At 29.2% G+C, this 18,152-nt stretch overlaps 2 protein-coding genes across 2 annotated transcripts; both read left to right on the top strand.

The window, feature by feature from the left end:
* Positions 1-718: 718 nt before the first annotated feature.
* On the top strand, positions 719-1,114 carry LOC150028066 (putative zinc finger A20 and AN1 domain-containing stress-associated protein 8). The gene has a single exon (XM_090301928.1). The coding sequence runs from the start codon at positions 719-721 to the stop codon at positions 1,112-1,114; it is 396 nt and encodes a 131-aa protein (XP_090158054.1).
* Positions 1,115-11,554: 10,440 nt separating this feature from the next.
* Positions 11,555-12,007, top strand: LOC137838777 (zinc finger A20 and AN1 domain-containing stress-associated protein 7-like). Its single transcript, XM_068648003.2, has one exon. The coding sequence runs from the start codon at positions 11,555-11,557 to the stop codon at positions 12,005-12,007; it is 453 nt and encodes a 150-aa protein (XP_068504104.2).
* Positions 12,008-18,152: the final 6,145 nt, after the last annotated feature.

Raw genomic sequence — 18,152 nt, 5'->3', positions numbered from 1 at the left:
GGAGAGAAGTTGATAGAGAGAGAAAGCATGAAAAAAGGAAAGAGGAAAGTGATGGGGGCACATGGGCTGCTTTTTTTTTTTATTTAGGGGGGTTACAGAGAGAGAGAGAGAGATTTAAGTAGTCTTTTAATTTATGCTACTGAAATTAAATTAAAATTTTCAGAACTTAAATTTTAGTTTAAATATTTTCTTAAAAAAATTTACTGAAAAATCCTTTAACTTTTAAGTTTTATTGACTTTTGTTAGGTTACATTTTTTTTAAATGTTGAATTTAGAATTTCATGTTTTGAGGTGATTTGAAATAGTTTTTTTATTAATTTAAAATTAACATATTAGTAATTTTAAAATATTATCATATTTAAACCGTTACAAAAAATATATTTCTTTTAAAATTTCGAACATGCATGGTAACAACTTTTAATTGTGAGTATACCTTTTAAACAATATTTACTAGTATATAAAATATATATAATATAATATTCTTATTTTTATGGATTTTATTTAAGATGATAAAATATGTTATATAACAAAATTTATAATTGATTAAGATACGTGGGATAATCTATTAAGAAAAGATTTATTTAGAAATTTATCATATTTGTTTAGTTATAAATACTCTTTAAGCTTCTTCATTATTGCACACTTTTCTCATCCTCTTGATTCAAATTTGTGAGTTGATATCAATATTTCTTCAAAGTTTTTCCTGAAGTCAAACACCATGGTTACATCACTTTGTGCTAATGGTTGTGGGTTTAATGGTTCTTCTACCAACAAAAACCTTTGTTCAAAGTGCTACAAAGATTATCTCAAACAAAACAACACCAAATCAAAAGGTTGCAAGGGTGTAGAGTGTGAAAGTTCTACAAGTTCTATCATTGGAGATATGACTTCTGTCTCTGATGTGAGTAAAAGGAATGAAAGAAAGAGATGCAACAATTGCAAGAAGAAGATTGGGTTATTAGGGTTCCAATGTCGTTGTGGAGATGTTTTCTGTGGATCACATAGATATCCAGAGATGCATGCATGCAAAATAGATTGGAAGGAAATTGGCCGTGAAGTTTTGATTAAACAAAATCCCTTGTGCATTAGTGATAAGTTAAAATATAGAATTTAGAATTGATTTTTCTATTTTTTTTATTGTCCTCCATTTCTACCATGAATTATATAGGATTAAGGATTAATTGGGTTGGAATTCATCATGTGTAAATGTTGGTATTATGAATTAAAAAGTTAATATTCATTATCATGTCATTTAATTTATTGTTTTTTTTTGCATTTTATTTTGAATAATCTCTAAATGAAAAATGTGATTTTGTACATATATAAACTAGTGAAAAACAAAATGGCTTCAATGACGAAAATTTGTATAAGAATGGTGAGAAAGTTTTTCTTCAATCAATTTATATTATAAATAATAAAGAAAATAATATAAATTATATTATAATTTAAATAATGTAATATAAATAATTTTACAATTTAATTTTTTTATAAGTAAATATTTCCAAATGTATAAAATATATTTTAGATTTGTGATAGATCTAGTTTGAGATAAATAATTTATTTGCGATATAATTTTATTTTAAACTGTTCATATTTTAAAATAGTGTACATTGAAATTTAAATTAGAACTAAATGTACTAAAAGTGATATACTGAACAAAATTAAGAGTTTAAGAAAATTTGTTGACAATTAAAAAGTCTTAATATTAATCATCATAAAATTACTATTTAAAACCACTTAAAAAGTCTTAAACACAATTGTCAAGAAACTCATTCTAGACAACATGTGCCATTACATGAAAAATAACATTAAAACAAAAAAAGGAAAACAAAGAAACATGGAGAATTAGACCAAACTTTTACAAAAAAAAAACAAACTCGCAAGAGTAATCTAAACAACTACATTAGTAATTTAAACAAAAAAAGGAAAAATAAAATAAAGACCAAAGGCAAACAAAATAACTTCTTTCTACAAAGATAACAATGATGAAGGATTGAATGCCAATAATCCAATCATATTGACCCGTTTGTATATAACATCCATAATAAAATCTGGTGATAATCACACACACTACAAAAAATCGTGTATGTAGTGGCGGTTATTAATAATTGTCATAAGTGTCCGTATAATACGACATTTTAATAACCGCCACAATTATCCTTTAGAAAGTGTCATTTTGAACTGCCACAATTCTCTTTCGAAATATACACTCTCTCGCGTTTTCCATCCCTCCATACCAGTCCTCATTCCCATTTTTTTTTTCCGAAAACCTAACTCTTTGGAAATAGAATTTGACTCATAGAACCCTCTTCACTCACAAACTTTCACTCTCCCCATACCCTATTCACTCTCCAGAAGCCCTTCACTAACCCTCAAACTCTTCCTTGCACTCTTCACTCTACTCGAAACCCTCACTCTCACTACACATTTCATCCTCACTAGAAACACTTCACCCTCACTCTCGACGCACACTTCGACCCTTACAAAATCTTCATTATCCGAAACCTCACTCTTGCGAAACCTTCACTATCGCCGTCTCACTCTTGCACCCCTCTCACTCCACCCTCGCTCTTTCCAAACCTAACACTCCACCGTTTGTTTTGTCCACAATCGTCACGAAACCCTCACTCTTCACACGTTGTCGTTTGTTTTGTCCACAATCTTCACCAACTTGAAGGATGCCTCCTCGCAACGATTTCAATCGTCATCGCAAAGCGACAGTTGCCGACTTGCATGGTATGAGTTCAAGATAACTTTCTCTTTGAAATCTATTGTTTGATTGCCATTATAATTGTGAACATATATTTGTTTAATGTGTAAAATTGTGGTGTATGGCTATTCTGCGGAGAAGAAGTTCCTTCTGATAACTTTAGTAAATTGTAATGTACCAGATGTAGTGACTTTTGGCACAATGTTTTTAATTTTAGTGAAAACTGTTGGCTGTTGTAGTGCATATTTTATGGTCTTAATCACTTGAAATTGAAGTTTTAAATTTTGTTTAAGTCACTCGACATACAAAACTACTGAGATTAAATGCTACTATGTTGATTTGCTATAATAAGAATTGAGAAAATTCAGTAAACCATGCCTTACAATTTCAAAACATTTGTTGATTTTTTTTTTTAATCTGGTGTCAAAGTTGTTGCTGAATTTAGCTGCTTGGTTACAACTGCTTATTTTTGGTGCATAATTTTTCTTGTTTCTGTGCTGCAATTGCATTGGTTTAGCTTAAATTAATTTGGTGTGTGAGAATCATGCCATACCTAATATTTACCATCACTTGTTACATAATCATATAATATACTTACCTTCTCATTTTCACCTCCAGGTTCTAGTCAGATCATTGCTCAATATTATCAGCTAATTCATCTTGGCCAAGAGGTGATGGTGGAGGACCATGCTAGGATTGCATCAGGTGAGCTCCTATAGCTAAAAAAGTTAAGTAAAAACTGACTTGAAAAACCAAAGAGACTAGTAACTTTGAAAATGGATGGTTGGTGTTTTATTCTTTATTTGCTTGTCATTTACAGATAATGGATATCACTAAGTTGAGAAAAACAGTAGAGGAAGTGGAACTACTGGATGCTCATGCTCACAATATAGTTTTTCTGCACTCCAACTTTTCCTATTCACGTCTTTTCTGAGGCCAATGGTGACACCTTACAATCTTCAACATAATTCTTTAGCTTTTGACCTATAAGAGATTTAACCTCCACTTGTGTTAGAAAAGATGGCTTTAAACTAGAGGGGTGGGGGGTGAATTGTTTAAAGGGGTTTTCGCAAACTTTTCAAAGCTAGAATGAATTTATTTCAGAAACCAATTGATTCAGCAATTCAGTTAGTCAAAACAGCAAGGAAAAACTGTAATACTAGAAAAAACAATCGGTTGTTTCTTCGAAACAATCGGTTGTTTATACCAGCAAATAACAAACAAACTGAAATTAAAGAGTTAGGGATAGAGAGATTGTACACAGTTGTTTATACTGGTTCACTCCAAACTAGAGCTACATCCAGTCTTCTCAGAAACCCTGAGGATAACCACTAAGCAATCACCACTTGATCACTTACACCACAACCAAGAGAATGACCTTGAACACCTCAAGAAACACACTCTCCTTGGCCAACACTAAGATTGCTGATCTTGAACACCTCAAGAACACACAGCCAATCTCAGCAAAACACACAAACGAATTGTTCAGCAGTTTACAAAGATTGCACTTGTTACAGATGAATATCTGAAATCAATACAAGTAGAATCCTATTCCAACACCTTGATCAATCTCTCAACTCTTAAGCAATCTCAGAATTCTTTGAAAAACTCTTAGTTCAAAACTTTGTCTCAAGATTCTTAAAACTTAAAAACAATTTTTCAGAATATATTCAAGAATATAGTTTGTTATCAAATCTTAACAAACTCTTAATTGCATTTAAAATAGATTGGTCAAAGCATTTAATGACTGGAGCGTATTCTGTTAAAGCATTTAAAGCTCAGTCAAAGAAAACACTTTTTCTGTTATGGTTTCTAAACAAACAATCGATTGTTTCCTCGAATCAATCGGTTGTTTTGTTACTTAACAGATTTCACCATTCAAAAACAGTTTTCAAACTTTCTCAAAACACCTAAGTGTAAACAATCGGTTGTTTCGACAAAACAATCGGTTGTTTCAACTTAGTTTGAAAAACATTTTACTTTGATAAAGATTGAGATGCTAATTACTTGAGATTTAATCTAAGGGTGGATTACAACATTAAACTACCCCAGAACAAAGCTTAAACCAGCACAGCAACACACAGCAAAGCAGAGGCTTCAACATCCTTCAAAGGATTTGGATTCTTCAAAACATTGAACACCACTTGGTTCAACAACTTGTCCCTCCATTAAAAAAAAACAACAAAAAAAAATTTATTAGAAACATAAGATTTATTTGGTTTTTGCCTCGTAACAAAAAAAAATGTATTAGAAACAACTAAATTTTGTTGAGCAAAAACAACAATAAAATTATTGGTTTCCTGTACAACAACATCAACATCATCATCATCAACAACAACAACAACAAAAAAAGAATAGCTACAACATCATCCTTATTAAATATAGCAACCATAGAAATTAGAACATACTCAGCAGATTGTAAAATCTGCTTGTTCCCCATCTTCCTTTTTCGAGTAATGTATATAAGTAATAATAGATGTTAAATGAAATTTTCTAACCTATCTATAATGTGTTTAAAATAGTTACGAGGTTTCTTATGCAAGGAGCAAAACCATGCAATGGTATGAACTTGAACATATATGATCAGTAGTTGTCAATGACGCTTACATAAGAAATTAGTTAGTTTCTCTTATTTCAATAATTTAGTATAACTTCTTTACTGCTTACTCGTGGATATACGGAGCAAAATAAATTTGTTTTCCTTTATTCTTTAAGACAGTGGTGATGTATGTTTGTGTTTCTGACTTTTTGTTACCTAATGATTGAATGAGTTGAGGGTCTAAAAACCCATACATATCTTGTTTCCCCTCATTGAAGCATAATCCACAAATATACCTAAATTTCAATAAGTTATTAGTAATATACATAATAAATAAAAGGTATACATATTTTAATAATTAAACTTACATCATCCATTATTGTAGAGCTATTATGTTAATCTCCTGATTTTCGGATGCAAGGTCCAACAAATCAGACATGTGAAAGTACAACGGTACATCGCTATACCTACCAAAAACATTACGTGTGGGGTCACATTACGTGCCTGATTGGATTCTGTTTACTTCCGAACACCCTATAATCAACATTTAAAATTTAATAATATGTTAATATAAAAACTACATCTAAATAAAACAACTGATATTAACCTGCCATTTCTCAGTTTGTCAAGTCTATACAAATTGCTTCCAAGTTTCTTCATCAAGGCATGTGTATTTGGTACAAGAATTTTCTCCTTTCCATGCACCAAATATATAAGTTGTTGTCAATTTTGATTTAAACTAACGAAACTTCACATCCACTGAAGATAAAACCTTCGCTCTCAACATTTTCCACATTCAGTATATCATAATTCATCTACATTGTTAAAATATAATTAGTTCATAACAAACTTCATATTGAAAAAGTAAAAACAAACATTAGATTGAACAAAGTAAAAACGGTTGCATACTAGACTATCTTGTCAAATCATGTTTCTCTCATGCTCGGTGACATTATTCCAAGAAGGAGTTAAGATAGAGATCATTTCGCAAGCAATTACTATGAGATAACTGTTAAAATTTTCTGAATTTGGCCCATTAGCGACACCAATGTTAACATCGATAGTCAATGACACTTTTGGACCTCTATTTATCTTGATACACATAGTCTTTAAGCTAGTAAGTCCTCTACTAGTTCTTGAACGGGGAACTTCATCATCAACCTTGTTCCTGTTGTGAAACAAATATGATGAACATTAAGAATATGAAACATAATAAAAATTATATAATGTAAAAATAAACCTCAAACACATGCACATACAAATATATATATATATATATATATATATATTCCTTCATCAGCAACATCATTGTGTTTTTTATTGATCGTTTTTCTTGTAAGTGATTCATTATCAATATCATTATTTGGTTATTCATCTTCTAGGTCATTATGTTGTTTTTGTCCATGTAACACAACAAAACAGTTTTCAAACATAGGGTCTTGGATATAGAAATCTTGGGAAGCTTGATATGCCATTATGAATGGTTCGTTATGATAACCTATCTTTCAAATGTCAACCAAAACTTGTATTTGAAAATAGGTACAATAAACTTGGTAGAATTAACCTCCCAAATTTCTACTATGACACCATAATAAGGCATTGATCCCACAACATGATTTTGATGTTTTGAAATTGAAAACTGCATGAACTCTGCCTCCAAAGTGACTCCACTATTTTTCATTGTACTCTTATCATCTCAAGACTTTGTGTAAAACAAACAACCATTTACTTCATAGCCAGAACAACATAAAACATAAAACTTTAGACTGTTTGTAATCCATGTTAATGTTTTTGATGTTGATGGATCGTTCATTTGTTACTTAAACCATGACATGAAAGTTTTGTTATACGCGATTAACACCCATTTTTCTTATTGCCTTGGATTTTTATATTTGACAATGTCTTTATGTTCATCTAAGTATGGTAACATCTTAGTGTTATTCAGGATATACAAATGTGCTTGCAAAACCTCTTCTCTAGATTTGCTTATGACATGTACACCTTTTGAAGATTTACTTATCAATCTATGAGAGTGCCAACATTTTTTAGCAACTCTTATAGATTTTACGTTTGACATGTACTCGGGACAGAACTCAATAGCTTCTTCTGAAATGTATCTTTCAATAATGGAAGCTTCTGGACGACATTAATTCTTCACACATCCCTTCAAAATCTTCATGTATTGTTCAACTAGATACATCTATCGCATATAAACTGGGGCACACAATCTGATTTCTCTTACAAGATAAACAACCAAATGTACCATGATATCAAAAAATGATGGAGGAAAAAACATCTCGAGCTAACACAAGATCACAATAATTTCTTCTTTAAGATCATCAAAGTTTTGAGGGTCAATCTCTTTACTACATATCGAATTGAAAAATGAACATAGTCGAGTGATTGTATGTCTAACATTTTTTAATAAGATTCTAAGTATAGCCACCGATAGTAATTGTTGCATTAGAATGTGACAATCTGAGACTTTAAGTCAATTAGTTTCAAATCATTCATAGATACAAAACTCTTAACATTTGAAGAGTAGCCTTGTGGTACCTTAACACCTTTAAGACATTCACAAAAACTTGTTTTCTCCTTCTTCGACAAAGTGTAACATGCTGCAAGTAAGTATGAACGTTTACCAACTTCTCATGGTGTCAATTCCTCTCGTATATTCATCTCAATCAAATCCAGTCGTGCATTCACATCATCCTTCCCTTTTCCTTTAATGTTCAGAAGTGTTCCAAAGCTTTTTTTAATCTACAATATGATGCCGAAGATACACGGTCTTCCTTCCATGTTACAATTTCTCATATGATGTGTTCTCTTCACATATTGGACATGCTCTATGACCTTTCACACTATAACCTGACAATTTTTCATATGCGGGGAAGTCATTGACAGCACAAAATAACATTTCATACAATTGGAAAGATTCATTCTTAAACGCATCAAACACATAAACTCCTTCATCTCACAATAATTTCAATTCTTTAATCAATGGATTAAGATAAACATTTATGTCATTTTCAAGTTATTTAACCAGAGATCATCATAGATAACATCATGTATTTGTGTTTCATACATAAAGCAGAAGGTAAGTTGTAAATCAATGACAAAACGAGCCATGAACTTTTATTAATACTTAAAATTTCAAAAAGGATTCATTCTATTAGTAGTCAATCCAAGTCTCAAGTTTCTTGATTCTTTTCCAAATTCAAAATTTTTTTTATCAATCTTCTTCAATTGCAAAGAATCAGTTGGATGACGAAGTTGTCCATCACATTTTCTATTATCTTCATCTCACATAAGGTTTTTAGCGTCATCTATATTTGCAAAAAAACGCTTAAGTCTTGGAATTATTGGAAGATACCATACGACCTTAGTAGGAGGACCATCCTTTGTGACTTCATCAATTTCCTCTTTTTGACTAACTTTAACCCTTATAAAGTGACAAACCACACATGGGACATCTTCTTAAATCTTCATACTCATTTCTGTATAAAATACAATCATTAGGACATGAATGTATTTTTATATATCCATACCCATGAGACAAAGTATTTTTTTTGCCATGTAATTTTGATTGGGTAATGTATTTCCTTCTTGAAGCATGTCCTTCAACAATCGAAGCAATTTTAAAAATCTTTTGTCAGTCGATGCATTTATTGCCTTCAAATTCACCAACCTTAATATTGTTAATCGTGTGAAGTTAGTTGAACTAGGATACAAATGAGTCTCTGCATCATTAGATATATTTTCGAAAACTGCATCAGTAAAAGATTCTGCTCCCACGTCACAAATCATGTCCTCTAATCTATCGTCCATTGAGAAATCCACAAACTTCGAAGCTCCGCACAATCTTGACAAGTATAACAATTCACTGTGCCAAGTCTAGGTTGTATAATTTTCCAAAAAACCATCACAAAAAAGATGTTTTCTAATTTTTGAAATATTCAATATCCTTCCATTCAAACAATTTACACAATGATACCTTATTCTTACTCCGTTATGATTACTAACGACTTTACATTGTGCAAACTATATGAATTTTCTACCCCTCTCTTGTATGCATCTCTTGTACGTGGTGTACGATGGATTCATGTGTAGTTAGTGTTATTGAAATGAAATCAAAGTGTTATCGATTGAAATGAAATCCAATGATTGTGATTGAAAATAAATCCATGTGTGGTTTATATGAATGATGAAATAGATATTGAAATTTTATATGAAAACATTTAAAGAAATGCTTATAAGTAATTAGTCTGATTGGTTCTTTTTGCATGAATTATGTTATGGAATTTTTTTTCATTAGCTTACCCTTTTTTCCTTGTTACATTGTGAACTGCGATGATCGTGCTATGTACACGAGCATATGATCATATAGGGTTTGAGGGTTTGGAGGGCTTTAGAATATTGTTTTGAACCTTATATTGTAAATATTGTATTTATATAAGTCCTAATCATATATTATGAACCTTTTGAAATACTCTAAGCTTGTATAAAAACTTGTAGAACTTGTATTATAATAGTTAGAAGTAATTTTGAGGTGTTACAATTCATCCGATATTTACGAACAAGATTTATGTTCTAAAACAATTAGAAAAAAAAAGTAATTTTTTTTTAGAATTTAAAACTAATTTTATATAAATAAAAAATTTGATTAAAAAAACTAATATGAAAGTTTCTACAACTTAATTAGTATAATAGATAACTTTTATAAAAAAATGTTTTAATTTTTATTATAAAAATATATATTTAGAAGTTAATAACTTTAAGTTAATTCAATTGCTGGTATATACACCTACATCATCTTTATCTTGCTCTTTATTTTTATGTATTTTTTTTTATCTACCATGAATATTTGATGACTTAATTTCAAAATTTGCAAAACCAACAATATTTTTAACTTTAAAGAATGAAATCAAATTATTGAAAAATTCAAATAACAATCATAATTATTGTTTGATTAATAATTTATGAGAAAATAATTGATACTTTTCAATCATTTAAATTTTAAAAAATTCTCACACAATATTTCTAACTTTAATAAAACCAAATCATCAAAATAATTAAATAAATATATATCATAAATTAAAAATTTTAGACGTGTTTACTATTGTAATTTTTCACATCTCTTTTTATATAGATAAAAAAATTAAAACCTAAATACTTTTAAGAATGATTCTTAAATAGATTGCTGATTTTTTTATTACAAAAAATTGTTTATTGTTAATTGATAAATTTAAAAATATATTACCACACATATTCGAAGTACGTGCAAACAATATTTTCAACTTTCAACAATAAAATCAAATTAATTTTTGAATGATAATTTATAGGAATATAATTAAATGATACTTGTTCTAAGAAAAATTTCCATAATTTAATTCGTATTTCTTTGTTATGAATTTTACAGGTTAAGTAAAAGAAAAATTATTATCACGTAAATCCAAAATGATAATTAATAATAAGAGATATCTTAAATGTAGAGTGAAGAAAATAATAAAATATATATTTTATTCACATATAAAAAAGATAATAAAAATGAAAATAGAATATAAATATAATGATAAGTGAATTATTAATTTTTTTATAGAAATTATAAAATAAAAACAAAGAATTTAGAAAATAAAAACAAACGAGAGAGAGAAAGAGAGAGGAAAAAAATAAAAACTGACAAGATTTTTGAAATTAAGTTAAGTAATCTTTTAATTTATGCTACTGAAATTAAATTAAATTTTTGAGATCCTAATTTTAACTTACATATTTTCTTAAATAAAATTTACTAAAAAATCCTTTAACTTGAAGTTTTATTGACTTTTGTTAAGTTACAACTTTTTTTAAACGATGAATTTAGAATTTCATGATTTGAGGTGATTTGAAATTGTTTTTTTATTAATTTAAAATTAACATATTGATAATTTAAAAATTTTATCAGATTTAAATCGTTATAAAAAATTATATTTCTCTTAAAATTTCCAACTATACATGGTAACAACTTTTTGTTGTCACTAAACCTTTTAAACAATATTTACTAATAAATATATATATATATATAAATATTTTTATTTTTATGGATTTTATTTAAGATGATAAAATATCTTTTATAAGAAAAGTTATATTTGATTAAGATATGTTAGATAATTTAATAAGATAAGATTTCTTCATAAATTTATCATATTTTTTAGTTATAAAGACTCTTTAAGTTTCTCTATTATTGCACACTTTTCTCATTCTCTCGAATTCAAATTTGTGAGGTGATATTAATATTTCTTCAAAGCTTTTTGGTTAAGTCAAACACCATGGTTACATCACTTTGTGCTAATGGTTGTGGATTCAATGGTTCTCCTACCAACAAGAACCTTTGTTCAAAGTGCTACAAAGATTATCTCAAAGAAAACAACACCAAAGCAAAGGGTTGTAAGGGTGCAGAGTGTGAAGCAAATAACATGAATAACAAAAAAAATTATTTTGAGGTAACATCATGTATTTCTGAAAGTTCTACAAGTTCTATCATTGATGATATGACTTCTGTTTCTGATGTGAGTAAGAAGAATGAAAGAAAGAGATGTAACAGTTGCAAGAAGAGGATTGGGTTATTAGGGTTCCAATGTCGTTGTGGAGATGTTTTTTGTGGTTCACATAGATATCCAGAGATGCATGCATGCAAAATAGATTGGAAGAAAATTGGTCGTGAAGTTTTGATTAAAGAAAATCCTTTATGCATTAGTGATAAGCTAAAACATAGAATTTAGCATTAATTTTTTCATTTTCTTTATTGTAATCCATTTCTACCATGAGTCATATATGATTTAGATTAATTGAGTTGAAATTCATCATTAATTGTAAATGTTGGTATTATGAATTGAAAAGTTGTTTATCAATTTATTTTGAATAATCTCTAAATGAAAAATTTGTTTGTCTATTTATTTTGTACATATATAAATTACCGATAAATAAAATAGCTTGGATGACGAAAATTTGTATAACAACTGTCGAAAGGTTTTTCTTCAATCAATTTATACTATAAATAATAAGGAAAGTAATTATATTATAGTTTAAAGAATGTAAAAAAATAATTTTAAATTTTAATATTTTAATAAGTAAATGTTTTCAATGTTTAAAATATATTTTAGATTTGTGATAGATCTAGTTTAAGATAAATAATTTACGTGTGATATAATTTTATTTTTAACTATTCATATTTTAAACAAATATATAATAAAATTTAAATTCAAACTAAATATACTAGAAATGATACACTGAATAAAAATAAGAGTTTAAGAAAATAATTAACAATGTTGATAATTAAATAGTCTTAATAACAATTGTCATAAAAAAAATTAAAATCACTTAAAAAATCTTAAAAACAATTGTCATAAAATTGCTATTTAAAATCACTCTTGTTCAAAAATACTTATGGTAATTCTTTTAAAAATTGCAACACGTGTCATCACATGAAAAATAATATAAAAAAAAAAGAAACACGGGGACTAGACCAAATTCATGCAAAAAAAAAAAAAAAACTCGCAAGAGTAATCTAAACAATTACATTGAGGGTTTAAACCAAAAAAAGGAAAAATGAAATAAAGACCAAAGGGCAAACAAAAGAATCTTCTCTCCCCAAAGATAACAAAGAGGAATGATTGAATGCCAATAATCCAATCATATTGACCTCGTTTGCATATAACATGCAAAATAAAATCCGGTGACAATCACACACCATTATTTTTTCTTAGGTTAACATGATTTGTAGGTTTTCTTATTGACCTTTACTCCACCCTTAGAAGGACGTCTTGGTCTCCTGGAGGTTTGTACTTGTTCCTCTTCTTCACTTAATGATTCATTTTTATCCATTTTTTTAGCCTAGAACTTAGTAGCCAAATTGACTTCTTTTAAAACAATATCAATCGAGGTAAATTCAACTATATATGTTGCCAAGATAGTCAAACATGATTCATGAGCCTCTTGATCATCACCTGAAAGAAGATTGAAAACAACTTTGCAAGGTCAAATCATTAAAAATAGTTTTAGAAGTAACCCATTTGGCAATAACAAATTTAGGAGGCATTGCATTAGATGCAGATTTAAGTTAAAAAGATCCTTCAAGAGGTTGTAAATTAGCATTAGGCAACAAGTCATTTTTTGTAGAAAATTATCTAATTCATTAACACTCGAACAAGGACATATTGATAAGTGTCATATTTCAGTAATATTTCATATTAAAAGATAGACACTTATGAATGTTCATTGATAAAATAGTTATAATTCAAGCCCAAATGTATGAATTTAAACCTTTTTACATATTTTGTGATTATAATATGAATAAGAACGATTTATTTTCAAATTTTGTCAATTTCAGGATTCTAGGGGAAAATGGAGATGAAAGGGCTAAAGGAGAAAATAGAAGATGAAAAGAGAAAGTTGGAACGTTCAAAACACGTTGAAACTCGCCCAAGAAAACTCGCTCCAGAGGAACTCGCCCAAGACTCGCCTAGGTGAGGGTTTTTTTCTCGTTAAACTTGCCCAAACAAGTAATAGCTCGCCTAAGCAATATGTCACTTAGCCCAAGACCAACTAGGTTAAATATGACGCGTTAGGCATAACCCTAGACATCATTGGGAGAATAGAAAGATATACTAAACCCTAGAGGAGGCAACTGTCAGGGGAGAAACATCCAGGATCTTCTTTTCTTGCTTTCCATACTTGTAATGACCAACATGAGTGGCTAATTCTTCCTTTTGGGGTTGGGAGTAATCTGTTCAAACTCTTATATATTGAGGTGATATTTATCTATAATATTTTAGTTCTTGATTGGTGATTGGTATTATCATTTTATTCTCAAAGCTTGAATTATTCATGATTTTGATACATAGATCTTATTAGAAAGTATTTCTAAGAATCTAACCTAAATGATAATGCTTAACATATTTGAATGTTAGGAATAGATTTGAAATGTTAATTGCTTTATAACATATGTTCGTAATGATAAGGAGTTTTTATAAATATGCAAGAAATCAATATTTTGGATACTCTCTTAATAATTTTGTGTGCGAGGAATCAATGTGAATATCAATTAAGACTAAATGTTATAATCTTTTGTAAAAATATAGACGAGTGAGAAGGATGAACCTTAATCCCAATTTTCCAAATTGAATCACACAAATCTTTTACTTTGCTTTATTTACATTCTTGCAATTTCATCATACACAACAAAATTTCCAACAAACAGTTATATATTGTTTTCTATTTAGTGAATATTATACTTGAGAATTCAAATATTCTTTGTGAGTTCAATATTTGTCCTTAGGAACAAATTGATTACTTCTGACACAGTACACTTGCCATACAATTAATGTATCAACAAAAATATCAACATGAGATCCTGACCCAACGTCTATATCATCAACTACAATATTAGAGTTATCAACAATAGATAAATCTTTGATATATGCAATGTTCAGAAGTGTTCCAAAGGTTTTTTCAATCTACAATACGGGTGATATTTCGTTAGAAATCTATGATACCGAAGATACACGGTCTTCCTTCCATGTTACAATTTCTCATATGATGTGTTCTCTTCACATATTGGACATGCTCTATGACCTTTCACACTATAACCTGACAATTTTTCATATGCGGGGAAGTCATTGACAGCACAAAATAACATTTCATACAATTGGAAAGATTCATTCTTAAACGCATCAAACACATAAACTCCTTCATCTCACAATAATTTCAATTCTTTAATCAATGGATTAAGATAAACATTTATGTCATTTTCAAGTTATTTAACCAGAGATCATCATAGATAACATCATGTATTTGTGTTTCATACATAAAGCAGAAGGTAAGTTGTAAATCAATGACAAAACGAGCCATGAACTTTTATTAATACTTAAAATTTCAAAAAGGATTCATTCTATTAGTAGTCAATCCAAGTCTCAAGTTTCTTGATTCTTTTCCAAATTCAAAATTTTTTTTATCAATCTTCTTCAATTGCAAAGAATCAGTTGGATGACGAAGTTGTCCATCACATTTTCTATTATCTTCATCTCACATAAGGTTTTTAGCGTCATCTATATTTGCAAAAAAACGCTTAAGTCTTGGAATTATTGGAAGATACCATACGACCTTAGTAGGAGGACCATCCTTTGTGACTTCATCAATTTCCTCTTTTTGACTAACTTTAACCCTTATAAAGTGACAAACCACACATGGGACATCTTCTTAAATCTTCATACTCATTTCTGTATAAAATACAATCATTAGGACATGAATGTATTTTTATATATCCATACCCATGAGACAAAGTATTGTTTTTGCCACGTAATTTTGATTGGGTAATGTATTTCCTTCTTGAAGCATGTCCTTCAACAATCGAAGTAATTTTATAAATCTTTTTTCGGTCTATGCATTTATTGTCTTCAAATTCATCAACCTTAATACTGTTAATCGTGTGAAGTTAGTTGAACTAGGATACAAATGAGTCTCTGCATCATTAGATATATTTTCGAAAATTGCATCAGTAAAAAGATTTTGCTCCCACGTCACAAATCATGTCCTCTAATCTATCATCCATTGAGAAATCCACAAACTTCGAAGCTCCGCGCAATTTGGGCAAGTGTAACAATTCACTGTGCCAAGTCCATGTTGTATAATTTTCCAAAAAAACCATTACACAAAAGATGTTTTCTAATTTTTGAAATATTCAATATCCTTCTATTCAAACAATTCACACAATGATACCTTATTCTTACTTCGTTATGATTACTGACGACATTACATTGTGCAAACTATATGCATTTTTCTACCCCTCTCTTGCATGCATCTCTTGTACGTGGTGTATCAATCCAACCCCGATCCATATAATTGGTAAACTAATAAAATATAAATCAAAATTGTTAAGGATGGGACACCCCTGGACTCAACATCAACACATTTAATACATATAAATACTATCTAATTCATTACAAAATTAAATCAAAATTGTTGGAGGTCGAATTTTCCCGGACTGAGCATCAACGCGTTCAATATATACAATTAATATCTAATTCATTATAAAACTAAATCAAAATTGTTGGAGTTCAAACACTCCCGAACTCAACATCAATGCGTTCAATATATAAAAATAATATTTAATTCATTATAAAGTTAAATCAAAATTGTCGGAGGTCGAACACCTCCGGACTCAGAATCAACATGTTCAATATATAGAAATAATATTTAATTCATTATAAAGTTAAATCAAAATTGTCAGAGGTCGAACACCTTCAGACTCAGCATCAACGCGTTCAATATATAGAAATAATATTTAATTCATTATAAAGTTAAATAAAAATTTCTGAATGTCAGACACCCTCGAACTCATAATTCACACGTTCAACACATACATATATACACACATTTATAATAACATTAATTAAGTACAATAACAAACTAAACATTAATTAGAATACTATCATGTTTTTACATTTTTGTGAAAAGGAGGAAAGTAAAGGGAGGTTTTTGTGCGACTGTGGAGTGTGGCGGCTGATAAGGAAGGAAGCGACAGGAGCTTGCTGGAAATGCACGGCAGGTGCAACGAAAACGTGTGATTGCGGGGCATGTAGTGCAACGCTGCACGTAAGGGGTAGCGGCGCAAGAGTGGATCTTCGCAATGACATCAACGTGGAAGCAAGGCTTCAAGAAAAAGAAGGGCGGGAGCAGTGAAGCGACAACAGGACGCGACAGTAACAAGGTGATTTGCAGTAGAGTGATAGGGATGAGAAAAGGTAATGAGAAGGAGCGGCGCACAACAAGTGCCGAGAGTGAAGAGTGGAAGAGTGATGAGAGTGAAAGGGCGTGGGAAGAAAGGGTTAAAAGAGTGAAAAGTGAAAAGAGCACGAGATTTTTAGTCCCTGTCATCTTTTCAACGACGGTTCTTCTAAGAATCGTCGCTATGTGTGCCTGACATGTTCTTTTAACAATGATTAGCATAAAATTGTCGTTATATGTCTCCGGTATGTGTTTTTAACGACGGTTGGGTCAGGAATCATCATTAAAAAGGCCAAATTATTTCAAAACTGTCACCATCTTTTCTTTTACGTAGTAAGTATTGTTATTTAGGATTGTGGCTTTTATATTTTGTACTAGTGTGTCCTATACCGTGTTTCTTTTTACTTTATTTTGAGTAAAAAACTCTTTGACCTAGTGTTGATAAGTACTACTAGCTATTTGGAATGTTACTTGAAGGGAATATTGATACTGAGATGTTATAATATTTCTAACTTTAATAAAACCAAATCATCTAATTAATCAAATAAGTATATCTAATATATTAGAAAATATAGATGTGTTTACTATATGTATTTTTAAACATATCTTTTTATATAGATAAAAAATTGAAAACCTAAATACTTTTAAGAATGATTCTTAAATAGATTGCTTATTTTTTTATTACAAAAACTTGTGTATTGTTAATTGATAAATTTAAAAAATATATTACAACACATATTGGAAACAATATTTTTAACTTTTAACAGTAAATCAAATTATTTTTTGGCTGATAATCTATTAACATGTAAATCCAAAAAGATAAAAAAAATAATTTATAATCAATAATAAGAAATATCTAAAAAGTAGAATGAAGAAAATAATCAAAAAATATATTGTATTCACGTATAAAAAAGATAATAAGAATTAAAATTGACAACATATAACGATAATGATAAGTGAAGTAAGTTTCTATATATAAATTAGAAACCAAAAGAAAAAAAGATTTTAAAAGAGAGAAAAATAATAACTAAATTATAGAATTTTAAAGTAGTATGAATACAATATCTAAAACACAGACATAAAAAATATGTGACATTGTTGAAATTAAATTAAGGTATAATTCCCGTTTTGATTCCTACATTT

The sequence above is a fragment of the Phaseolus vulgaris genome, chromosome 4 (genome assembly GCF_051622355.1).
Source record: "Phaseolus vulgaris cultivar YP4 chromosome 4, ASM5162235v1, whole genome shotgun sequence".
NCBI classification, from domain to species: domain Eukaryota; kingdom Viridiplantae; phylum Streptophyta; class Magnoliopsida; order Fabales; family Fabaceae; genus Phaseolus; species Phaseolus vulgaris.
The sequence above is the reverse complement of the archived record's forward strand: the minus strand, read 5'-3'. Positions and strand labels throughout refer to the sequence as shown.